The sequence below is a fragment of the Primulina eburnea genome, chromosome 6, assembly GCF_022965805.1.
Source record: "Primulina eburnea isolate SZY01 chromosome 6, ASM2296580v1, whole genome shotgun sequence".
Lineage (NCBI taxonomy): Eukaryota > Viridiplantae > Streptophyta > Magnoliopsida > Lamiales > Gesneriaceae > Primulina > Primulina eburnea.
Window position 1 is genome coordinate 24,337,990 of NC_133106.1, and position 27,162 is coordinate 24,365,151.

General features: G+C 36.1%; 2 protein-coding genes across 2 annotated transcripts in view; both read left to right on the forward strand.

Annotated features, from left to right (window-relative positions):
- The first annotated feature begins 4,502 nt into the window (after nt 1-4,502).
- LOC140835405 (vacuolar-sorting protein BRO1-like) overlaps nt 4,503-27,162 on the forward strand; it is a 67,856-nt gene continuing 45,196 nt past the window's right edge. Inside the window, 10 exon segments of the mRNA XM_073200897.1 lie at nt 4,503-4,577; nt 4,802-5,162; nt 9,493-9,800; nt 10,149-10,725; nt 10,728-11,098; nt 11,707-11,796; nt 18,541-18,609; nt 19,036-19,176; nt 19,853-19,901; nt 20,760-20,863. Coding sequence (XP_073056998.1) covers nt 4,503-4,577; nt 4,802-5,162; nt 9,493-9,800; nt 10,149-10,725; nt 10,728-11,098; nt 11,707-11,796; nt 18,541-18,609; nt 19,036-19,176; nt 19,853-19,901; nt 20,760-20,863 — 2,145 coding nt within the window.
- On the forward strand, nt 6,371-8,998 carry LOC140833931 (uncharacterized). The gene is made up of 2 exons (XM_073198460.1): nt 6,371-8,342; nt 8,443-8,998. The coding sequence occupies exons 1-2, from the start codon at nt 6,438-6,440 to the stop codon at nt 8,836-8,838; spliced, it is 2,301 nt and encodes a 766-aa protein (XP_073054561.1). The 5' UTR covers nt 6,371-6,437; the 3' UTR covers nt 8,839-8,998.

Here is a 27,162-nt window from a genome sequence, read left to right on the forward strand (position 1 = left end):
CCTCTAACAAAAAAATTATATGTTTATGTAACTTGAAGTTTTAAAAAATATAGAAAATATTTATAGTTTAAAAAATTAAGTCCGGACCGCTAACCAAAAAATTATATGTTCATGTAACTTCAAGTTTAAAAAAACATAAAAAATATATTTAAAAATAGAAAATATATTGTAGGTTTAAAAAATATTAACCACAAATTTATATGTTCATTTAACTTGAAGTTTAAAAAATAAAGTTTGAAATATTTTTAGTTATAAAACATATATGTTTTTTTAACTTGAAGTTTAAAAAATTAAGTTCGAACCGCTAACCAAAAATGTATATGTTCATGTAACATGAAGATTAAAAAATTAAGTTCGAATCATTTTTGGTTATAAAACATAGAAAATATATTAAAAAATAGAAAACACATTGTAGGTTTAAAAAATACTAACCACAAACTTATATGTTCATTTAACTTGAAGTTTAAAAAATATAGTTTGAACTATTTTTAGTTATAATAAAACATTTATGTTTTTTTAATTTGAAGTTTAAAAAATTAAGTCCGAATAGCTAATAAAAAATTTATATGTTCATGTAACTTGAAGTTTAAAAAAACATAGAAAATATATTAAAAAATAAAAAATATATTGTAGGTTAAAAAAAATACTAACCATATATTTATATGTTCATTTAAATTGAAATTTAAAAAATAAAGATTGAACTATTTTTAGTTATAAAACATATATGTTTTTTTGATTTGAAGTTTAAAAAATTAAGTCCGAATCGCTAACCAAAAATTTATTTAACTTGAAATTTAAAAAATTAAGTACGAACCGCTAACCAAAAATTTATATATTCATGTAACTTGAAGTTTAAAAAATTAAGTTCGAACCATTTTTGGTTATAAAACATAGAAAATATATTAAAAAATAGAAAATATATTGTAGGTTTAAAAAATACTAATCATAAATTTATATGTTCATTTCACTTGAAGTTTAAAAAATAAAGTTTGAAGTTATAAAACATATATGTTTTTTTTTAATTTGAAGTTTAAAAAATTAAGTTCGAACCGCTAACCAAAAATTTATATGTTCATGTAACTTGAAGTTTAAAAAAACATAGAAAATATATTTAAAAAATAGAAAATATATTGTAGGTTTAAAAAATACTAATCATAAATTTATATGTTCATTTAAATTGAATTTTAAAAAATAAAGTTTGAACTATTTTTATTTATACAACATATATGTTTTTTAACTTAAAGTTTAAAAAATTAAGTACGAATTGCTAACCAAAAATTTATATATATGTTCATTTAACTTGAAGTTTAAAAAATAAAGTTTGAACTATTTTTAGGTATAAAACATATATGTTTAAAAAACAAAGTTTGAATTATTTTTAGTTATAAAACATATATGTTTTTTTTTTAATTTGAAGTTTAAAAAATTAAGTCCGAACCGCTAACCAAAAATTTATATGTTAATGTAACTTGAAGTTTAAAAAAACATAGAAAATATATTTAAAAAATAGAAAATATATTGTAGGTTTAAAAAATACTAACCATAAATTTATATGTTCATTTAAATTGAAGTTTAAAAAATAAAGTTTGAACTATTTTTATTTATAAAACATATATGTTTTTTTAACCTAAAGTTTAAAAAGTTAAGTCCGAATTGCTAACCAAAAATTTATATATATGTTCATTTAACTTGAAGTTTAAAATATAAAGTTTGAACTATTTTTAGATATAAAACATATATGTTTTTTTAACTTGAAGTTTTAAAAATTAAATCCAAACCATTTTTGATTATAAAGCTTAGAAAATATATTGATGTGAAATAATGCATAGTAAAATGTATTAATTAAACAAATTAGGTAATTAGATAAGAAAATTGAAAAGTCACCTAAATAAATAAATAAGACATTAATTAAGTAATAGTTGGAAAAGGGTAACCAAGTAAATTCACAATTCAAACTCATATAAGAAAATTGAAAAGTCACCTAAATAAATAAATAAGACATTAATTAAGTAATAGTTGGAAAAGGGTAACCAAGTAAATTCACAATTCAAACTAATAAATAAATAAGACATTAATTAAGTAATAGTTGAAAAAGGGTAACCAAGTAAATTCACAATTCAAACTCATATATTTATAATAGTATTAGAGTTGGAAAAGGGTAACCAAGTAAATTCACAATTCAAACTCATATAAGAAAATTGAAAAGTCACCTAAATAAATAAATAAGACATTAATTAAGTAATAGTTGGAAAAGGGTAACCAAGTAAATTCACAATTCAAACTAATAAATAAATAAGACATTAATTAAGTAATAGTTGAAAAAGGGTAACCAAGTAAATTCACAATTCAAACTCATATATTTATAATAGTATTAGATTAGATTAGATTAGATAGATAAAAAATTAAGTCCGAACCGCTAACCAAAAATTTATATGTTAATGTAACTTGAAGTTTAAAAAAACATAGAAAATATATTTAAAAAATAGAAAATATATTGTAGGTTTAAAAAATACTAACCACAAATTTATATGTTCATTTAAATTGAAGTTTAAAAAATAAAGTTTGAACTATTTTTATTTATAAAACATATATGTTTTTTTAACCTAAAGTTTAAAAAGTTAAGTCCGAATTGCTAACAAAAAATTTATATATATGTTCATTTAACTTGAAGTTTAAAATATAAAGTTTGAACTATTTTTAGATATAAAACATATATGTTTTTTTAACTTGAAGTTTTAAAAATTAAATCCAAACCATTTTTGATTATAAAGCTTAGAAAATATATTGATGTGAAATAATGCATAGTAAAATGTATTAATTAAACAAATTAGGTAATTAGATAAGAAAATTGAAAAGTCACCTAAATAAATAAATAAGACATTAATTAAGTAATAGTTGGAAAAGGGTAACCAAGTAAATTCACAATTCAAACTCATATAAGAAAATTGAAAAGTCACCTAAATAAATAAATAAGACATTAATTAAGTAATAGTTGGAAAAGGGTAACCAAGTAAATTCACAATTCAAACTAATAAATAAATAAGACATTAATTAAGTAATAGTTGGAAAAGGGTAACCAAGTAAATTCACAATTCAAACTCATATATTTATAATAGTATTAGATATGAACAGTACAGGACTTATGCATAGAAGAGTTAAAAATATATCTTTATTATTTTCCGATTTATTACTTTCTAACGAAGGAAAAGATTGATTGAATGATAAAATATCCTTATATCTGATCTGTCTGTACATATATTCGTTCGATTTCGATTCAATTCTGTCACGCCCCGAAACTCGGAGTTGACACCGGCGTCGTTTACAATCACACAATTTAAAACGACAAGCCTTCGTAGCAAAGTTTAAACCGAATCCAGTTTATAAATCATAATCTCAATAAAATAACAATCGTTTTACCATCACCAAAATAACTAAACGACAGAGTTTACAATGCGGAAACGTAAGACTGAAATAAAATAGCTTAAACATATTAAATCTTTCTCGAGCATTCACCATCCCCAAAACTGCTCGGATTCTTCCTCCTCAATCTGTTCCTCGGGCTTATCTGGGGAGGGTCGTAAGGGGGTGAGTATTTTGGGAATACTCAGTAAATGGGGGAAAATCGAGCACAATAATTACAACATGCATAATTTCGAACATACCACATGACTTGCATAAAATTTTCGTACCACATGCATAAACATATATCAAGCACTGCAATTTATCGACCTTCTATGGTTTACTGACGTCAGTCCCTAATTTTTACTCCTCTAAGGGGGCGAGGCCGTATAGCGGTTATATCCCCCACCGCGTAAGGGTACGTCTTGGTTGGGATTCCCACCCATATACGGTTGACTCCTCACAGTGCGTTTAAAATCGTATGACAATACAAGAAAAGGAGTAGAAAGAAGATTGCGCTCGACTGTTTATTTTTCTTGTAAAAATCGAAAAACATGCATACCTTAGATTCGAAATTTAAGTTTAAAAATAAGCCCACTTACCGTGTTTTTGGATGCTAAGAAAAACGTAAGTTGCTTGCTTCGGGATGGATTGCTACTCGTTCTTCGATCGGGCGTTTCTTCGGCTTGAATCTTTGGACGAATTCAGGACGATAATTGGGCAGAGTTTTGCTAGGGTGGCTGCTGAAAATTTCGAGAGTTTCAGCTCTGAAATTTCGAGAATGGGGTGTGAAGAATAAGTAGGTAGGGTGTGGTATTTATAGGCCAAGGGGTGGGAGCTAAATTAGGCACTAAAATCATACCATAGATCATATCAAATCCCTTAATTTTGGCTACAATTTCTTGCTGATTTCGAAAATATGGCTACCAAAGTTGGGAGATTCACACCCTAATCCAATGGTCTAGATTAATTCGAAAATTAGGTGGCTAGATCTAATGGTTTTGGTGCAAGGTTGAGGATTTCCTTCCAATTTTCATGGTATGCTTCCCTTGTAACCATGCCTTGCAATACTTAGGCAAGAATCCAGCATGAATTTCGAAAATATGGTGGCCAAAGGAGGGGATTTTGTGCCCAAGTTTGATGATTTATCTTCTATGTTTGTAGGATATCACAACTTTGTAATATATTCTCAAATTTCGAAAATATGCCTTGATATGCCCAATCTAATGACTTGATTTATATCTCCAATTTATTCTCATATAGAAAATATTCTCCAAAGTGTACACAATAAAATCTTATGCTATAACTTCCTTACAATTATTTAATTGTATGGTAAAGGCAAAAAATCGGATCTTCACAAATTCGATTGTTTCTGTACTCGGATTCACCGCCACCGTTCTAGGCGGCTCCGTCGTCCACCACCAATATCATGCTGGCGATCTTCGAGAAGAAGACCAACTCGCTCGATTTGTACAGGCCGCTACGCAATTTCGTAGTGATCAACTATTCCGAGCGCGAGGCGCAGAATCTGGAAGACGATCTTCAAACATTGAAGCAATTCCGCTCCGACATCGAGCGCGGCGGAGCATCCGATTCGCCGTCGGCGCGTCGTGACCTGTTGCAGAACTACTATAAAGCTCTTTGTGCCGTGGAGTCTAGGTTCCCTATTTCTGCGGATAAGGATCACGTCAATACGGTGTCGTTCACGTGGTTTGACGCCTTTAAGAATAAGCAGAAGGCTTCGCAGCAGAATATCCACTTAGGTAGGTACTTGTTTAATGTATCATTGAGGCTTATTCGTTTTTCTATATGTGTTTGGGGAGAAATTGATGCCCTCTAATGCCCCTCTCTATCTGCAAACGTAATCCGGGAAGTGCAGCTGATATACAACTGTGATGACGGCAGTGTTCTAAAATTCGGCCTAGGCGCCCGCCTAGGCGCTAGGCGGTGGCCGACCGCACCGATAAGGTGCTCGGCGGCCAGCCTAGGCGCTAGGCGGGCCTGGGCGCGCCTAGGCGGAGGCTGGGCGCCTAGGTGGGCCTGAATTAAAAAAAAAAATTGGGCTTCAAAATTGAAAATTCAATGATCCGCTAAAAGCCCATTTTAAAAAATAAAATTTCGGCCCACTAGGTATGCTGATGTCTTTCTGGGCTGCTGCATTTCTTTCTTCACGTTATTTTTCAAAAGCGCTCCTCGTTCCACAGAAGCACTCCTCGTTCCAAAAGTACTCCTCGTTCAAGGTGTTCGTTCCAGATTCCAGAAGCACTCCTCGTTCCAGAAGCACTCCTCGTTCAAGGTATTGGCCGTGCATTAATTATTTGGAATAAGTATTGCTGTATTGGCCGTTCCAGAAGCACTCTTCGCTCTCCCACTAGGCATGCATGCTGTTTGGTTTTTTATTTACTTTAATGGGTGGCCATTGTCGAAGAAACTATTAGTGAGGCTTGATTTTACACAATGTTCAGAAAGTTGTGCAGTTTGTATTAGTGTTGCTGTTACTTTAATGTTGCTGTCTTTTACAGAATGTTGAGAAAGTTGTGTGGTTTCTATTAGTGAGGCTTGATTTTCAGTTTGTGTATTTTTTTATGACCCTTGTGATTTGTGTGCATAATTATATGGTTCATGAAAGTAGAACTTTTGTGAACGTGGGTGTTTGGGATGGCTATTGGCGCAACTTGCAAGAGGTTTGTGGTAGAAGCAGTAGGTGTTCACTCGTATTGTGTGGTGGTCTATGGTAGAGGCAGTAGGTTTATAACCTTGAGTGTGGCAATTAGAGTTGGTGTATGCAAATGAAGACAAAATTTCAAAATATTTGTTTGTTGTTATCACATTAAAATATTTGTTTATAACCTACTGTGACTAAATTTGTTTATAACCTACTGTTTATAACCTACTGTGACTAAATTTCAAAATATTTGTTTATAACCTACTGTGACTAAATTTGTTTGTTGTTATCACATTAAAATTTTCCAAAATATTTGTTTGTTGTTATCACATTAAATTTTCAGGTCTATTGTGACTATATCATTACTTGCTCAATGGCAAGCAATCCATCGTCAACTGCATCCATCACTCAGCCTGAATCTGGGATTTTGAAGAGAAAGTCGAATGACATTGGATGGGAGTTTGGTATGTTGATTGATCCTAAGAACCTCGACAAAGTTAAATGTAAGTTGTGTGGAAAAATTATGTCTGGTGGAGTGTATAGAATCAAGGAGCACATAGGAAATATACCTGGAAATGTATCTGGGTGTCGAATCGCATCTCAAGAAGATCGTAATAAGTGCAAACAGGCTATTTTAGAAGGGAAGAACAAAAAGAAAAACAAAATACTGGAAGAAAAAAGTTGTAGAGCGGAGGTGAATATTTCTCTAGACGAAGAAGAAGATGCTGAAATTGAAGGGATAGATGGAATTAAAAAGCCTCATCTACTTGGTCCCATGGATAGATATGCATCGATGATTGCTCCAGAAAATGTAAGTTCAAGTGGGAGTAAAGTGCTTCGCCAAAAAAATATAAATGAGGCTCTTTTCAAAGAGAGAACTCAACAAGTTCAACAATATGTTGGGAGATGGGCTTATGAAAATGGAATCCCATTCAATGCTCTTGATAATGATAGCTTCAAGCAACTAATGGAGGCAGTTGGTCAATTTGGGCCAGGGTTCAAGCCTCCAACTCAATATCAACTTAGAGAGCCAATTTTGAAAGCTGAAGTTGAAAGAACAAAGCAATTGTTGAAGAAGCACGAAGAAGAATGGGCAAAGAATGGGTGCTCGATTATGACAGATGCATGGAGTGATAGAAAAAGAAGAAGCATATTAAATTTGTGTGTTAATTGCAAGGAGGGTACAGTATTTTTAGAGTCTAAGGACTCTTCAGAAGAGGCACATACAGCTGGACTTATTTTTGAGTATGTTGACAAGTGTGTTGAACAAGTAGGAGCTCATAATGTTGTTCAGATTGTAACAGACAATGCCACCAACAATATGGCTGCAGCTAAATTGATGAAAGAAAAGCGGCCAGGGATATTTTGGAGTTCATGTGCAACTCATACTGTTAATTTCATGCTTGAAAGTATTGGCAAGCTTCCAAGATTTAAAAAGATTATCGACCAAGCCAAGTCTTTTACAATTTTCATTTATGCTCACCATAAAACTTTGTCATTGATGAAAAGTTTTACAAAGAAAAGAGACATAGTCCGGCCAGGAGTTACCAGGTTTGCATCAAACTTCCTCACATTGCAAAGTTTGATTGAGAAAAAATCTAGTTTAAGGGCCATGTTTACAAGTGATATGTGGGAGAACTGTAAATGGTCAAAGACAAACAAAGGGAAATTGGCTTACTCCACTGTGATGAGCATGAGTTTTTGGAATGGTGTGTCACTTTGTTTGAAAATATTTGCCCCTTTGGTAAGAGTTCTGCGATTGGTTGATGGAGATAGAAAGCCATCCATGGGGTTTCTATATGGGGAGCTTCTTCGAGCTAAAGAAGATATCAAGGTGACCTTGAACAATGTCGAATCAAATTATCAACCTATCATAGTGATTATTGAGTCAAAAATGAAGTATAGACTGGATACATCATTGCATACCACGGCCTTTTTGTTGAATCCCTACTTCTACTACAAAGATAGTTCTATTGCTCTTTATGGAGAGGTCGCGGCAGGGATTTTTGAATGCATGGAAGTTTTGCATGCCGATGAGTTTGAACTGCAAGATACAATTATTAACAATGAATTTGCAAAATATAGAGATAAGACTGGGTTATTTGGGAAAGCATTGGCTGCAAAAGCATGTGAAAAAAATGACGATACATTTGATCCATGTACATGGTGGAGTACCTACGGTGCTCACACACCCAACTTGCTAAGAGTGGCATTGAGGATTCTTTCATTAACTACAAGTTCATCTGGGTGTGAAAGAAATTGGAGTGCATTTGAAGGAGTAAGTTTAAACTTTAATTGAAATAAATTATTAATAATTTTTAAAGTGTATGTTCATATTCCTAACTATACTAATTATTTTCTCTGTTTTTTTTTTACAGATTCATACAAAGAAAAGAAATAGGTGGGATGTCAATAGGTTGAACAATCTAGTATTTGTCCAATTTAATGCTAGATTGTTTAACAAGCAAAAAAGAGAGAAAGAAAGGAACGTCGACGTCCTTCTTGAAAAAGATGCTTCAAATGCACAAGGTTGGATTGTGGATGGCGGGGAAGAAAATGAAGTTGAACCAGGTTCGGGGCTTACTTGGCAATTAGTTGATGAAGCAACTGGGGCAAATGAAAATCTACAACCCCGAAGAAGCTCTAGAGTTAGAGAACTTCATGAGGATGATTTTGAATCTGAAGAAGATGATGATGATCACAATGATGATATTGATTTTGTGTCCGATGATGAACAAGTTGTTGAAAATTTTGGAGAAGAAGAAGTGGAGTAAATTTGTGATGACACATTAGACTATTTTATTGTGAATTTTGGAAGAAATCTGAATTATTTCTTATTTTATTGATATGACACATTAGACTATGTTGGGAATATTTTGAACGTATTTTAAATTTGATGTTATTGTATTGAAGTTTTAGTTTGTGATTTATTATATTTTAATATCGTAGAATCCGATTAGCGGCGCCTAGGCCTAGGCGGCCTAGGCGCTAGGCGCTGGACTGGCGCCCGACTAACGCCTAGCGAATTTTATAACCTTGGATGACGGTGAACTTTCTTTTGAAATAAAGTACATTTGGTGCACTTTGATATAGGCACTGATTGATTTTCACGACATTCGGGATGCCTAAGTTTCATGGTTCTATCTGTAATGCACTGGTCATCCACGAAAAGAAAGCAAAATCTAATGCCAGGTTACCGCGATGAGGTTCTCTTTTTGCCCAAGGAGTCTTAAGTGTCCGGTGTTTAAGTATGAAATGAAGCCTTTAGAAATGGAAACTCGGATAGTTTGATATGCTTTGATTTTTGTGCTTGAAGACATGAGTGCAGCTGCCTACTCCTCGTGCAATAAATAGTTATTATTTTTCTAATAAATATTTTGTAATTGTAAAATGATTACATTAACTTTAACATTTATTTTATTTTGTAGAAAAAGCTGCAGTGTTGTTTAATTTGGGTGCTGTCCACAGCCAAATTGGATTAAGTTCTGATAGGTCTGCTGTAGAGGGAAGGAGACAGGCTTCACATTCATTTATTGCAGCAGCTGGCGTGTTTGCATTTTTGAGGGACAATGTAGCTATGAAGGCAAAAGTAGGAAGCTCTACAACGCTGGATGTGTCAGTAGAGTGTGCTGGAATGTTGGAGCGGCTGATGTTAGCTCAGGCTCAGGAATGTGTATATGAGAATACCATTGCAAAGGGAAGCAGTGCCGGTGTCTGTGCAAAGATCTCAAGACAGGTCGGTGTGCAAACTGTGTTCATCCTTTGTTTCTTGTGTTAAAGATCAATGTGGATGCTTCCTGATGTTTTCATGGTGTATTATAGTCAAATAACACCCTTTTATAATCATGGTCTCTCAAGGAAATGCTTGGTTTTCATCTTTAGTTATATATTCGAGCAGAATGTTGCTTAATAAATGTGCAAGTTTGATGATCTGGAATCCTTGTTCAACTGACTTTATATTGATTTTGACTCAAGATTTAAGTGTAGATGTATTGCACGCCCAATGAGAGCACAATGTTTTCATTTTTTGGTTTCGATTTATCTATGGAACCGTTAAATTGAATTTGTGTTATCATGATTGCAGGCTGGGATATTCTACGAGGAAGATTTAGCAGCATTGAATGCTGCTCCTTTGAACCAGCACTTTGACAAGCCCTGGATTGCTCATGTTCATCTTAAGGCAGCTTTATTTTATGCAGAGGCTTGCTATAGATATAGTTTAGAGCTACATGGGAAAGAAGAGATTGCTGAGGAAATTGCACGGTTGAAAAGCGGGGTTAATGTTCTGTCTGATGCAAAAAAGTCATCTCCAAAAGGGGCAGCTCAGCAGCTGTCGGATGCAATAAATAAATTAGAAACTACTCTAAACCAAAACTTGGAGAGGGCCATTAAGGAGAATGACAGAGTGTACCTAATGAGGGTTCCTCCTGCTAGTTCTTTACCACCACTTCCTACCTTTTCCATGGTTAAGCCAATGCCAATGAATGAGGTGTTGGATGCTAGCAGCGGGAAGATGTTTGCGAGTCTTGTTCCTGACAGTAGTACGAAATCCCTTTCTAGGTATACTGAAATGGTAGACGATATCATTAGGACGCAGGCTGAGAAGTTGCAGCAGGGAAGTGAACTAGCTCGCGTGAGATTGAAGGAAATGGATTTGCCTGATTCCTTGCTTTGGAAGGGAATTCCAACCTGCCAATGGCTTTAACAGAAGAAGTAGAGGCTGTACAGATTAGTGGGGGACCAGCTGCTTTGGAAGGCGAACTTCAGCAACTTAAAGATCTAAGGAGAGTAAACCAGGAATTGTTGGTTCAGACGGAGGAGCAGTTGCAGAAAGAGGCAGCAGAGGATGTGCAGTTCAGAAATCAATTTGGAACTCGGTGGACCAGGCCACAATCTAGTACCTTGACAAAAAATTTACAGGACAGGTTAAATAGGTTTGCAGCAAATTTGAAGCAAGCTGCTGAAAGCGATGCTCGAATTGAGAGATCTGCAAGAGAACATTCAGCACTTTTGTCAATCCTTGACTGCCGTCCGGTAAGCTTGTGAACTTCACTTAGGTGAAATTTAATTGGCTTCACAATGCTCAAAGTTTTAGGTCAGCTTGATCGTTGTCTCCGCTTTTGTGAATTGATGTTGTACTGTTCGTGAATAGGAAATCATAGAAATCTAAATGACATTCGATTATTTTTGTAAATGTGTAGCTTTTTTTCCTTTTCGATATGGTTACTTGAAATTACCAAAGTTTTACTATGTTTTTGGATCCTTTTCAGACCCTATAAATGCACTTTGGACTAGATTGTTTGTCGGCTAACTATCCAGGCTACGACCGTGGACTGCAATTGCATTTTTGTTTCAGTCCATAACTAATACAATCATTATCTAGTTTGTGATTCTGTCCAATGTACACTACTTTTCCACGGGTATCACAATCAATTAAAATAAAATATTGAAAGATAGAAATAATGAAATCCTTGTCTGTCATTGTGTTCTTTGATTAATGCTTTCGTCTGTTATATTAGTCTACCATATTTGGCAGTGCATCTATGCAGTACTTCATTATTTTAAGACTGATGATATGCAGTTTTCCTATTGAAACCAATGACATCATGTCCTTATATGTTTGGGTATTTACTTTTTGATAGATAGGATCTGCCCTGCCAAGTCTTGCCAGGCCTATAATGTCACTGGATGCTAATGAAGATGCCATAGTGGGAGCCCTGAAGCATAGCTTGGTAATTCAATCCATCCGAGGCTATATATATCCTATTAGATATTCTCGCAACTTCTCTACTTGCTTATTTTATTTTATTATTATTTATTTATTGATGGTATCTTTTTCAATAGCTACTGATGCTTGCTTTAGTATATAGAAAGCATGAAATTCAAACATTTTTAGTCTTAGCAGATGGAATATAATTCATTCGTGCGGGTAAATTGCATCGAGACCACTTGTAAAAACTCAGAATGTGAAAACCCGAAATCTTGCAACGAGAAAATCGATATATGTCATAGGAAATTTCAGCTCATTTTTGGCACAACATTATTCGCGTTCCATGCAATCATAATCTTGGAAATTCGTATAATCATTTTTTCCCTCATTATTTACCTTTTATCACTATTCTTAATGACTAAACTAAACCACAACAAATGAACCATTAAACTAGCTATATTAAAAGAAAAATAATGATAATTAAGAAGAGGTTAATGATCATTAATAGGCATTTTAAATATGATGCTAATGGCCATGAATAGGTGTTATTAAGAGGAGGTTAATGACCATGAGTAATGACATTTAAGTGGTATCAAATGTGAAGACCGTGCAATATGGAAGGACACCAATCTTGGAGGAGATTCATGCAGCCCAAAATCACTCTCCATTTGCACTTAAGGGAGCCAAAATCACTCACCATTACAGCATGAATCTCGGGTGTGTATCTTGAATCAAGAAGAGGCCACGTTCATTCGGGAGAGAAAAGTGCAATCATCACGTTGATTAAGCAATCAGCGACATTCTTGGAGTGATCCGGGTTTACCTTTATAGTTGATTATTCAAGCCTATATAAGAAGCAAACTCCCTCCCCATAATTTCAAGAATTCGAAATTTAGCATTTTGCAGCAGCCTAGTCGAAGCTCTACCGCAACCTTGTTCGAACGAAGTTCTTTTAGCGTGTCCTTCTAGCGCCTTAATCCAAACGAAATCAGGTAAGTGGGCTTTTGATATGTATTTCTTTGTAACTTAAACTTTGTATAAGTATTTCATGACATGCGTCTATGTGTGTCAAATCATCTTCGGAAAATGCTATTATATATTTTATAAAATCTCGATCGATGTACAATATGTTCTTCTATTTCCAATGTTCTTTGATTCTGCTGAGTTCATTCAAAAATTCCGATAAATGTTGTTTGATACATCTGATTTTGTGGTGCACTGTTATGATTCGAGTGGGATATGGAACGACGATTGTAAATTATATATGGCCTCCATCAGTGGGTATAAAACTGTGTTTCGGCCCTCATCAGTGGGTATAAAACTGTGTTCCGGCCCCCATCAGTGGGTATAAAACTGTGTTTCGGCCCTCATCAGTGGGTATAAAACTGTGTTTCGGCCCCCATCAGTGGGTATAAAACTGTGTTTTGGCCTCACCCCTTAGAGGACTAACATATTGGGGACAATTTGACCATGGATAACGAGATGAATAACAGTGTTTTCATTTGTTCTGATTCGTTCTGTTCTGAATTGTCTGATAATCTCTGTTTCGCACTTCGATTCCGATTCTGATCTGATATAAGATACTATGTTTTGAAAAATCAGTTTGCAATATGGGTTTTAAATTATATTTATATGTATTTGTGGTAATCGATCGGCCCCCACTTGCTGAGTGTTTCCCAAACACTCACCCCTTACATTTCTCCCCAGATAAGAATGAAGATCAAGTAGACGAGGATGAAATAAGACATGCTTTGGAGTTGGTGAGGAAGTCTTGAGATATGAAGATTTCTCGCTTATGTTCTTCCTAAGTTTCGATTCAAGTTGTACACTGCTTCCGCACATTTTATTTCGTTTTGGAATTTATCACTGTAAGACAAGATTATTTTGAGTTATTTATGAAATAGACTGGTTTTGGTTTATACTGAACTACGAGGCTTGTTGTTTGACGATTATGTGATTGTTGAACAACGCCGGTGTTGACTAACCCCGGTCTCGGGACGTGACATTTAAGTGGTATCAGAGCCGCCAGGTTCATAATCCGGCTGGGGATTTCAATGGACAAATTTTGATGAAGTTAGATTTTGACAAAAACTTAGTCATTCATATCCACCCCAACGTTTTTTATTCGAAAATTGTGACTTCCCATAGGAAACTCAAAAATTCGATTCCATTAATTATTCTGGACCGTCCTCGATGTATAATCTTCAAACCATACGTCAATTCTCGAATTTTTAATCTTGGAACTCTTTTTGAATCAAAACTCGAATGAGATGACTCTGACATTTACTGTTTGATGACCTTATCATTTTGTAAGCCTTCCATTGTTTTTCAGGAAATGGCTTCATACGCCCCTCGTAACAACGCTCGGTTTTTGCCAATTTTTGAAATTCTCGTAGAACTTACAACTCTGCGTAGAAAATTGAAATCCTATCCTGCCAATTGTTCCTTGATCCTCATGAATTATTTTTAATTTATATGAAAATATTCTGACTTTTTTTTTTTTTGAATATTCCATCGATTCGTCACCGGAAATTTAATATCCATATGCATAGGCATGTTTCAAAAAAAAAAAAAAATTTAAGATATGCTTTTTGAGATTTATATGAAATCGATTTGGGACTAGTCTTTATATTAATAGGTCAATAGAAAATTTGAGATTTTAATTTTTGAGTTTAAGTTAGATTGACTTTTAAGTGTGGAGGTCATGACTAAATTTTAATAGAGTTAAAAAAAAAAATTATATTTAGGATTTTAAGCAAATTTATGTGAACATATAAATTTATGTTCTTGACTTGAATATATGGTCTTGATTTGAAACATCATTCCCAATTATATTTTTAATGTCAAATAATAAATTTTCATTTTTTTTAGTATGGTCTTAAACTATTACTAATTTCTTGTTTAATAGAATTAATTGCAATCAAATCAATTCACGTACATATCAATGTAATTGATTGAACATATCACCTTTCGGCCTTCAATATCTAATCTAATTCTTCTTGAACACAGGAACCATTCGCATCCCAATTTTTATTTTGTCAATTACTTATTAATAACTAAAATTATAATACATTTCTTGGGTAGATCATATATCATGTCTCTTTTTAAAATTTTATTTATTCATCTACTTGTCCCTATACAATCCTACCTATATTTTAGAATTTTCATATATTGTTCAAAAATTGTTCATTCAATGATGCATCCTTTAATCAAGCCTCATCTTTTACCTACCTTCAATTTTTGTAACATCATTATCGATCTCTAAATTTGGAAAGCTACCTTAAACACTAGAATTTAGCCATCACATTCACCTATATTTTTGAAATTTTGAATTCTTCTTAGCTCAAATTTCGAAAATTTCATCCCATGATCATTGTCATGCAATTAAATTTTTTTTTTTATTATAGAAACGTGAGACATTCATTGACCTAGAATTTGGCACACAATTAAGTACAAATTAAAATGAATCAATGGCCTTAAAAAAATTGTTACCTTACATCTTCTCCAAAATAGCTATATAAATATCTCCTCATAGATGAAGAAAGTCACTCACAAAAAAAAAAAAAAAAATCACAATCCTCTCATATTTTCGTTCCCCCCTTCAAGCAAGATTCTAAATTTCGTGTTAGCAAATGACGACGCAAGCCAAGACCGTTAGGGAACTCGAGCTCGAAATCGAGCAACTTAGGGGTACCATCACAAGTTTGCTTTATGACAAAGAGGAGTTGAAGAAAGATAGGGATCACCTTCAAGTAGAAAGGGAGACAACTCACTTTCGACAAGAAATTTGCGGAGAAGCAACTCAAAGATTACAAAGAAGAGTTGCAAGAGTCGCAAAAGTATGGTCAACAAATGTTTGCCACCTCCGAAGCTTGGTGCCACCACTATCACGCTAAGAAGTGGTTTTGTGACCAACTTCAACATGAGTTCAATGTCTATCGTCATGAAATGGAAAACTATGTGCAACAACTTGAGCTCAACAACCAAAACTTGAGTGTAGAAATCGCCAACCAGCAAATTGCACTCGAGTATGAGCAACAACCACTAAATGCACATGGAGAAGAAGCTAACGAGGAGTTAGGAGACGGAAACGTTATTGATTAGATTAAGCTCCCATAAGTCTTTTGGAATAAGGACACCCTTGTCCATATTTTTTTTTTACATCTAACTACTTGTGTTTTGAAACCTATCGTCTTCGTATTATAGAATTCAAGTTTAATTTTTCCTTGAATCAATTGAACTCGAACCATAGATTATTCAACATGGATTTAAATTTTGAATTTATCAATCATTTCATATCTACATCGAGTTAACTCAAGTTTCGAGGACGAAACTTCTAATAAGGAGGGAGGGATGTGAAAACCCGAAATCTTGCAACGAGAAAATCGATATATGTCATAGGAAATTTCAGCTCATTTTTGGCACAACATTATTCGCATTCCATGCAATCATAATCTTGGAAATTCGTATAATCATTTTTTCCCTCATTATTGACCTTTTATCACTATTCTTAATGACTAAACTAAACCACAACAAATGAACCATTAAACTAGCTATATTAAAAGAAAAATAATGATAATTAAGAAGAGGTTAATGATCATTAATAGGCATTTTAAATATGATGCTAATGGCCATGAATAGGTGTTATTAAGAGGAGGTTAATGACCATGAGTAATGACATTTAAGTGGTATCAAATGTGAAGACCGTGCAATATGGAAGGACACCAATCTTGGAGGAGATTCATGCAGCCCAAAATCACTCTCCATTTGCACTTAAGGGAGCCAAAATCACTCACCATTACAGCATGAATCTGGGGTGTGTATCTGGAATCAAGAAGAGGCCACGTTCATTCGGGAGAGAAAAGTGCAATCATCACGTTGATTAAGCAATCAGCGACATTCTTGGAGTGATCCGGGTTTACCTTTATAGTTGATTATTCAAGCCTATATAAGAAGCAAACTCCCTCCCCATAATTTCAAGAATTCGAAATTTAGCATTTTGCAGCAGCCTAGTCGAAGCTCTACCGCAACCTTGTTCGAACGAAGTTCTTTTAGCATGTCCTTCTAGCGCCTTAATCTAAACGAAATCAGGTAAGTGGGCTTTTGATATGTATTTCTTTGTAACTTAAACTTTGTATAAGTATTTCATGACATGCGTCTATGTGTGTCAAATCATCTTCGGAAAATGCTATTATATATTTTATAAAATCTCGATCGATGTACGATATGTTCTTCTATTTCCAATGTTCTTTGATTCTGCTGAGTTCATTCAAAAATTCCGATAAATGTTGTTTGATACATCTGATTTTGTGGTGCACTGTTATGGTTCGAGTGGGATATGGAACGACGATTGTAAATTATATATGGCCTCCATCAGTGGGTATAAAACTGTGTTTCGGCCCTCATCAGTGGGTATAAAACTGTGTTCCGGCCCCCATCAGTGGGTATAAAACTGTGTTTCGGCCCTCATCAGTGGGTATAAAACTGTGTTTCGGCCCCCATCAGTGGGTATAAAACTGTGTTTTGGCCTCACCCCTTAGAGGACTAACATATTGGGGACAATTTGACCATGGATAACGAGATGAATAACAGTGTTTTCATTTGTTCTGATTCGTTCTGTTCTGAATTGTCTGATAATCTCTGTTTCGCACTTCGATTCCGATTCTGATCTGATATAAGATACTATGTTTTGAAAAATCAGTTTGCAATATGGGTTTTAAATTATATTTATATGTATTTGTGGTAATCGATCGGCCCCCACTTGCTGAGTGTTTCCCAAACACTCACCCCTTACATTTCTCCCCAGATAAGAATGAAGATCAAGTAGACGAGGATGAAATAAGACATGCTTTGGAGTTGGTGAGGAAGTCTTGAGATATGAAGATTTCTCGCTTATGTTCTTCCTAAGTTTCGATTCAAGTTGTACACTGCTTCCGCACATTTTATTTCGTTTTGGAATTTATCACTGTAAGACAAGATTATTTTGAGTTATTTATGAAATAGACTGGTTTTGGTTTATACTGAACTACGAGGCTTGTTGTTTGACGATTATGTGATTGTTGAACAACGCCGGTGTCGACTAACCCCGGTCTCGGGGCGTGACACAGAAAAACAAAGAAACCCTTGTGAAAAATCTAGTGCATTTACAACGCAGTGTTTTTTAAAATCAGCCATAAAACCCCTTACATATGGGGTAAATGCGAATGAATTTTTTTTAACACATGGGTTAAATGTGCTTGATTTAAAAAAAATGGAGGATGTATTAGTCTATTAATACTTTTAACGGGTTTTATAATTTTTAAACTTTTTAGAAGGGGCCTTGGTGCAATTAGCCTTTTATATGTGTGTCGTGTAGCATCGAATATCTTCCTTCAAAGATGAAATTCAATGTGGCGTTTTACTTCAGCGGTGTTATTTCTGGACATGCTTCTGAAATGAAACAAATGTTGTTAGATGCAGAAAACTGTCTAGTGTTGTGGACTGCTTTCATTTTGTTGTTATTGATGTCTCACATGATTTGTTATTTATGTTTGTACTGTCCTTGCCATTAAATTTTATTCACTTTTTAAAACTAAATGAAATTTTCAATTGTGCAATTAACTTTGTTAGAAATATTAGTTCTATGCATGAATAATTCTTTGTTACTTTATGTATTATTTTAATAAAACTATTCTTGTAGCTCCTCGAATGTTTCAGAATGATGTTAGAATCTTTTTGTGGACTGAGCAGTATTAAAATGCTTATGATTGATTTCATGTTTTTGCAGAGGCAACTGGAAACCCTTGGAGCTCAGAGGGCAGGTCTTGAAGACATGCTGAAAGAGATGAAGAGGAAGGTAAGATGGGGCTGGCTTTTTAACGATCATGTTTTTGTTAAGTTTGCATAGTGAAATTGCACTGGGTGGTGATGCTTTTGTTCTCCATCTCCAGCTTGTGCATTCAATTTAAACCCTTGCCGGTGTATTTGGTCGGTTAGCTATGTGGAGGTGCTTAGAAATTACATCTACTCTTATGATATCGTTATTTATTTTTTTAGGTTTTTCAGTTTTGTGGATCAGATGTTTTGTGCATTTTGGCTCATAGCTTTTTTGCATAAATGATGGAGTTCATTACAAATGTTTATGTTTGGAGTTCACCTATATAGTAATGTTTGATTCAACCCTTCAATTCTCTTTGATTACCTGCTTTATTGATTTTGCTCTTTACCCTGAAACATGTTGAGTATTTAGTTTGGCTTGATGTACTTGTGGTTTGTGACGTAGGATGATATACTGCCCAAGTTGATGAACTCCACTGGTTCCCACGAGGATCTTTTTAGAAAGGAGATATCAAAGTACAATCACATTTGTGAAGAAATTGCTCAAAACCTTGAAGCCCAAGAACAACTGTTAAGGCACATCCAGGTCTAAATTTTGTTGCCATATCAATGGCAATCTTAAAATTGTGGTAGTGTTCATGTAGGTTCTTCGACCTGTAAATTAAAATTTGTTGATTCATCAGGACTTTTTGTGGCTAGTTGGCTTACTATGCTTGCTTGTAGCGCCATCATGATTTTTGTGGTGAAAATGCATGGAATATACTTGATTACATCTGTTCTCCTTCATTGTCATGAAGATTGTTTTGTCGTTGGTTGAACCATCAGGAAAATAGGCATACTAGTTAGTCAACTGCTTATAAAGCATCCCTTCCTCGTTTACGCAATTTAATGCTGATATTTATTTAAAGTTGCCATATGATTTGTCAGTCTTTATCATGCCCAAAGCTATATTTCAAGTGTTTTCTGCCTTCATCTGATTTATTTCTATCGTAGAAATCATTTCCCCATTAAGGAAAATAGGCACACTAGTTAGTCAGACTGCTTATAAAGTGCTCATTCCTCGTTTATCCAATTTCATGCTGATACTATTTATTTAAATTTGCCATATCATTTACCAGTCTTTATCATACCCAAAGCTATATTTCAAGCGTTGTCTGCTTTCATCTGATTTATTTGTTTCTATCTTAGAAATCATTTCCCATGGATTGTTGCACATATTGAAAAAATTAAAACATCTAACGTGGTATTTTATCCCCCTACAGTCCCAAAATGATGAGTTTGCCGCTATCTTTAACGTTGAAGATTATAAAGGTATGCCATTCTGCATACTATTTGGATTGTGCTATTTGTTCTAGATATGCTGTTGGGGGGAACTTGTAAATTGCCTTGTCAAGAACTCCGAGTTTATTCGAAATCTGTTTTCTTAATGTATCTAAATAATTTTTTCTATTTGATGCATTTTTCTTCGAAGAGATTAAGCAGTGGCCTTTCAGTTATTTGTTTAGTAATTTAGTGTCTAATGATTTAGTCTTAAATCACATGGGTCTCAACTTTATCAAAGAATAAATATGAGCTCTTTCTAAATCAAACCAAGTGCATTTCACGCGTATCCCAAGGGACAATAAATTATGTAGGACGTAGGCTTATTACCTATTTATTAGGGTAAATGACAGACCCCAACACCCTTGAGATTGGATCTAATTATATAAACGTTCCTTGGATTTAAGTAATTTTGATTACATTTTCTAATTCTAAGGTTAAACCCCTTCAAACAGTGTCATAAATGTAAGGCAAATTAACCTCAGAGGATGTCCCTATTGTTTAGCTAAATTTGTGGAGCTTTCGCTGTAGTATTCAAATTTCAGTTGGTGTTTTATAATTAGACATCACTCAAGGAGTGTCCATGTTAATTACCCATGTATACAATTTTCTTACAGTATTTCTTATTTTTATTGCGTCCTCTTTCCGATGGGTGATGATCCGAGGATGTATTTAGCTTTTACTTGATGAACCAAACAGGTTACCATTATAGTACCAATAAGCAGGAAAACAAGTTTCTTTCTCATGCAGGAACATCTTCGACACTCAGTTATTAAATTACTTGAAGCAAATGTAGTCTATTTTCCAGTACAAACTCTGTATGATATTCCTTTGTTTATGATCTCTCAGCATCTCGTGAGAGGAGCTATAAACAGATTGAAGCCGCCATCGCGAAATACCGAGAGATCAAGGAGAACATCAATGAAGGGTTGAAGTTCTATGTAACCCTTCAGGTACAAATTTTCTGGTGTCATTTCATCTAATTCGTTAATTTAGTAGGAACGTTTTTGGAAGAAGTCAACAATTGAGCTGGTGAGTCAGCACAGGATACATAATCTTCCTTCGTTTTCTTGGATGTATGTTTGAAACAAAAAGTAAACCAGAATTTGAGCAGCGTGCCTTTAATGCTTCGAAGCTTGGTATGTGCGCAGTTCTTATGCAGCATGAAAGAGTGATAGACTATGCATCCAGACAACTGAAGGTTTCATGAGAAGAATTACCTAAATCATGACCTTGAGCTAGCAGCAATAGCATTGGCTGAAGATTTGGAGACACTATCTATATGGAGAAAAGTGCAAAATTTTCATAGATCACAAAAGTTTGAAGTATTTTTTCACAGAGAAAGATCTAGATATGAGACAGCACTTATAGTTAGAGCTAGTAAAGGACTATGATTACGACATTAGCTACCACCCGGGCAAGACTAATGTGGTATCCGACGCACTGAGTAAGAAGACTGCAGTGGTTGCAAATTTGTCTATTCAGATACCATTGTAGACAGAGATCTAGAGATTTGATCTTGCAGTTTATTCTAGGGGCGATGCTCGTAATATTTCTACCCTGACAATACAATTGACGCTAAAGGACAGGATTCGAGCAGGTCAATCTTCTGATGAGCAATTACAAAAGTGGAGAATGAGGGATGAATCTAAGGGTGATTAGGGCAAGGGGAGTATGTGCTATACATGTATGCTTTGAATCTTGGTTTGTGCGCAGTTCTGATGCAGCATGACAGAGTGATAGCCTATGCATCCAGACAGCTGAAGGTTTCATGAGAAGAATTAACCGAATCATGACCTCGAGCTAGCAGCAATAGTATTTACTCTGAATATTTGGAGACACTATCTGTATGGGGAGAAGTGCAAAATTTTCATAGATCACAAGTACAACATCCCAGATTCGACGACTGTCCTCACTGTACCAAGACGGGTCTTTCCAGCATGCTTATGTACTCACTCACACGCACCCTGGGAGACTTCCAAGGAGGTCACCCATCCCAAAAATTGCCCCAAGACAAGCACGCTTAACTTTGGAGTTCTTATGTATGAGCTACCGAAAAAAAAATGCACCTTCGTGATATGAGCAGTACCAATCAAATCTTTATAGCCGTCTTCAACTGTACAGTCCATTACATTGAACAGTCTCGGAATCCCTCTCATTCCCGTGTGGGTCGGTTCATTCATGTTCCCTCCACCTAGAAGCATGCCAGGAGCCGCTCATTGTCCGTGCAACTGATGGCACCGGCGATCACCCCCCGCCCTCTTCGGCCCCGGGCCTCACATGCCCACCAGCTTCCGCTTGGTTCGTCCCCGAACCACACCGTACTAAGAGAGGTCGGCTCTGATACCAACTGTAACGCCTCAGATTCGACGACTGTCCTCACTGTACCAAGACGGGTCTTTCCAGCGTGCTTATGTCCTCACTCACAAGCACCCTGGGAGACTTTCCAGGAGGTCACCATCCCAAAAATTGCCCCAAGACAAGCACGCTTAACTTTGGAGTTCTTATGTGAGGAGCTACCGAAAAGAAGATGCACCTTCGTGATATGAGCAGTACCAATCAAATCTTTAAAGCCGTCTTCAACTGTACAGTCCATTACATTGAACAGTCTCGGAATCCCTCTCATTCCCGTGTGGGTCGGTTCATTCATGTTCCCTCCACCTAGAAGCATGCCAGGAGCCGCTCATTGTCCGTGCAACTGATAGCACCGGCGATCACCCCCCGCCCTCTTCGGCCCCGGGCCTCACATGCCCACCAGCTTCCGCTTGGTTCGTCCCCGAACCACACCGTACTAAGAGAGGTCGGCTCTGATACCAACTGTAACGCCTCAGATTCGACGACTGTCCTCACTGTACCAAGACGGGTCTTTCCAGCGTGCTTATGTCCTCACTCACACGCACCCTGGGAGACTTCCCAGTAGGTCACCCATCCCAAAAATTGCCCCAAGACAAGCACGCTTAACTTTGGAGTTCTTATGTGAGGAGCTACCGAAGAGAAGATGCACCTTCGTGATATGAGCATTACCAATCAAATCTTTAAAGCCGTCTTCAACTGTACAGTCCATTACATTGAACAGTCTCGGAATCCCTCTCATTCCCGTGTGGGTCGTTTCATTCATGTTCCCTCTACCTAGAAGCCTACCAGGAGCCGCTCATTGTCCGTGCAACTGATGGCACTGGCAATCACCCCCCGCCCTCTTCGGCCCCGGGCCTCACAACAAGAGTTTGAAGTGCTTTTTCACACAGAAAGATCTGGATATGAGACAACGGAGATAGTTAGAGCTGGTGAAGGACTATGACTACGACATTAGCTACCACCTGGGCAAGGCTAATGTGGTAGCCGACGCATTGAGTAAAAAGACAGCTGTGGGGACCCGGACGCTAATTCATTCCTTAATCGTCTTTAGGAATAATTCAAACCATTATAATAAAAAAGGTCTAAATGTTTTTTTTAAAATGCAAAGCGGAAACGTAATGTAATTAAATTCAATTTACATATTAAACATAACATACAATTATTGTGTGATCTACAATAATTCAACTAGGTTCAACTATATATCAGTACTGATCCTAAGTTGCTTCTGAAGCCCGGATCTCCACGCTATCTAGTCCAGCCTCGTTCTCTTCTTGACCCTGATCTTATCCCACCTGTTGTCATGCACACATACAAACAAGACAACAGCCGGATAACTCCGGTGAGAATTATATTCCCAGTATAAATCATGTATACATGCAATCATATAAACAATATAAAAGCATATAACAGAAAATCATATCATATATCAAAATCATGACATAAATCACTAACAAGAATAAATCATATTCTAAACCATGTACCCTAATCAGGAACATAAATCAATATCAAGAATAAATTCTATTCTAAACATTTACCTTAATCAGGAACATAAATCGACATGTACCATATTCAGGAACATAATCAACATCAATTAATATAAATCAATATAATTGTCAATCAGACTCTTGACTTTACGTTTTAGACTAGACTCATTCTTGGCCTAGGGATCCCGGTTTCCAAATGTTGGCATTCTTATATCGACCAACAGTAATAGAAAAGACTCCAGTTCTATTCACGTTGATATGGTATCGATCACAGTAATAGAAAAAGGTCTGATTCTATCCACATCGAGATAGTATCGATTACCAGTAATAGAAGAAGCTCGATTCTATCCACATCGATATAACATCGATCAAAAGTAATAGAAAAAGCTCCGGCTATCCACATCGATACGGTATCGATCACCAGTAATAGAAAAATCTCTAATTCTATCCACATCGATAGCCAAACATCCGGTGAAAGACTTTGGCTCTATCGCCAATAGACTATCTTGTAACATCACGCAATGTGCCCGTGGAGATCCCGCCACTATCAGGTACTTCTGTCACAAGATCACTCTTCTAATACCTGCTATCTATCAATCAAGAAATCAAGCAGATTAATTCATTCATTGCAAATATCTATGCAATAAAATAAAGTATGTGATATAGGGAAACTCGAGCCAAACCTCACTCGAGTTGTGCAATCCCAACTCAACATTAATTTATACCTTTATCTTCTCGCTCCGAAGAAGAAGAAGAAGAAGAAGTCCCGAATCTACCTCGGTCCATTCTCAATCTGGTAATAACAATACCGAACAGATATAATATCAATAAACAACTAAATTCAATACATGTTCTGATCAATATTCAAATCACAATACAATCTGATCTATGTCAATCGACATACGGTATCGTAACATCCTCTAAATTAATACCGAATCTGATCAATATCAATCAACTGATGTTTCCACGGCATAACAATATTGTCTCGGCAACCCCGTCAATCCAAACATCACAGATATAATATCAGAACTCATAATCAATATCGATACAACTCAAAATCTGAATAATAATATAATTATGATATGAAATCGCAGTCCAATCGACTCTGAAAATCATAACAATTATATAAACAGTCCGTTTCTCAATCTGACTTCGATTCTATGATGTCTAACATAACAAGAACATCATATATGAATCCTATTCAATTCTGACAATAGCATAATTTCAAAACATGTCACAACGTAGAAAAACTTACGTCCAGTTGTAGCCTACGTCGCTAGGAACTCGGTACTGAAGTCGGATTCAAAATCAGACGGACGGATCAAAATAAAAAGGCGTAAGGATTTCTGGCAAACTTCTTCGACCCTTTTCTCGATTCTTTCAGTTGATAAGGAAGGAATGAATATATATATTGTAGTGACCCGTTCCAGGATCACCTACTAAGCAAGAACTTAAGCATGCACTTTACTTAATAACAGTAATCAGAAATAACAGCGGAATTAGTCAACAAACTATAAATATACAATCCAATCGAAGTCTATAATAACTCAACTAAAAAATACAAGTACAACCATATCGAATAGAACAATACCGAAAACTAAACCAACCAGCTACTCAACGTCCTCCTCCTGCTCCTCCTGAGCTGTCCAACCTGAGGCCTGCCCCGTGGGAATGGGGTGTCCAAGATAAACAAAACCGAGGACGTGAGCGATAAGAACGCCCAGTACAAAAGTATGAGTATACAAACCTATATGAAATGCACATGCTATGATATGATACCGGGGTAGTCAAGAAACAGGAGTCACAAAAGGATCTCAACAATGCTCAGTCTAGAGGCGCCAAGTGGATAGTGCCGCGCGGTACACCTCTGGGTCACTGCATCCACTACAAGACAGACGTGGACCTAAAATGTCCCGGACCACCGAAGCCCTCCCGACCCGTCGGCCACTGTGTACTCTCGGTGTCCATGCGTCCACAAGACAGGGCTGAGCGGTCCCAAGATATAGCTTATCTCGAAAGAGATACAGCTCAACAGCAAAGGCTATCTCGAAGAAGATACGGCTCAACATGAAATGCAACGTGCAGTAATAAACGTGACACAATAGCATGCATCATATGACATATATCAATGCACCACATAATCATGCAACACATATATGAATGTATACTCAACCAGGATATCTCGGATAGTACTTTCGTACCTCTATCACAGCAATCCTAATCCACTGGAACAACCAGACAACAGGTCTAATCCAAGCCTATTCATCAAAAGCATACCCAATGAACAATACTACCATGCTCGGCTAGCAAAACCAGTACTCCCTAGTACTACCAAAGGTTTAGGGTTTACCTTCGTCCGTCGACAGCCCTTTGATGTCGATTGCCTCGAAACTCCGGCGCTGCTATGCTACCAATCCCGGCAGCTCTCCGCTAGTGCCCAAATCTCGGAACAAGAATAGAACCTGTCAGAAACGACTGAAATGCTATGGAACTCTCTGAATTGGCGAGTCAAAATGAGGAAATCCGACCACTATTTATAGGCCATGTTCGGATCCTCCGAACACCACTTCGGAACGTCCGAACTCTACGTGTCCATTGGCTCTTGACAGCTCATGTTCGGATCCACCGAACATACACTTCGGACCGTCCGAACTTGCACGTGTCGATCAACTCTTGACACCTAATGATCGGATCCACCGAACTCACTTCGGACCTTCCGAACTCTTCGGTGCTTCCGAACCATCTTCAGACCTTCCGATCATGATTAATCACCAATAATCCGTTAATTACCCAATTCGGAATTCGGGCTACTACATTCTCCCCCTCTTAAAAACGATTTCGTTCTCGAAATCAGGCTTAGAGGATGAACAAAATGAAATATCAATCATTGTTATTACATCTCAGACACACCAAACACTTGGCTACAAACTGGTAAATACTTCTCTTCATACCTTTCCACCAAAACTTGGTTTCCAAATCCTTATACATTTCCATGCTTTCAGGGTGGATACTCAACTTACTCCTATGAGCTTGAGATAAAATCTCGTCTCTCAATTTAGAATCTTCTGGAACTACGATTCTTTCTGACAGACACAAGGTTCCATCTGTTTGGATTGCAAAACCAGATGTGTTGTCTCCGTTAGCTAACCTTGCTAACTGTTGTTTCAACTCTTTTATCTCTGTTGGTGCCAATCTTCATTAAATCCATAATGTTGACACGGTTCCTACATCTCCTTTCATCATGATCTCGGTGACGTCCTCCGTCACGATCTCTACGACGATGTTCTCGGCCAGCCACATCATCGCCATAACGGCCATGTCCCACACTACCGTGACTGCTTCCATCTCCTGACATCTGAAAGGAAACTAAAATCAACTCCTAAATCCTCAAAACAGAATTACTAATGTCCCAA

Coding starts and splice junctions, on each gene's coding strand:
- LOC140833931 (XM_073198460.1), top strand. CDS start 6,438: ATGGCAAGCAATCCATCGTCAACTGCATCCATCACTCAGCCTGAATCT. Junction 8,343..8,442: donor ATTGGAGTGCATTTGAAGGA/GTAAGTTTAAAC, acceptor TTTTTTTTACAG/ATTCATACAAAGAAAAGAAA.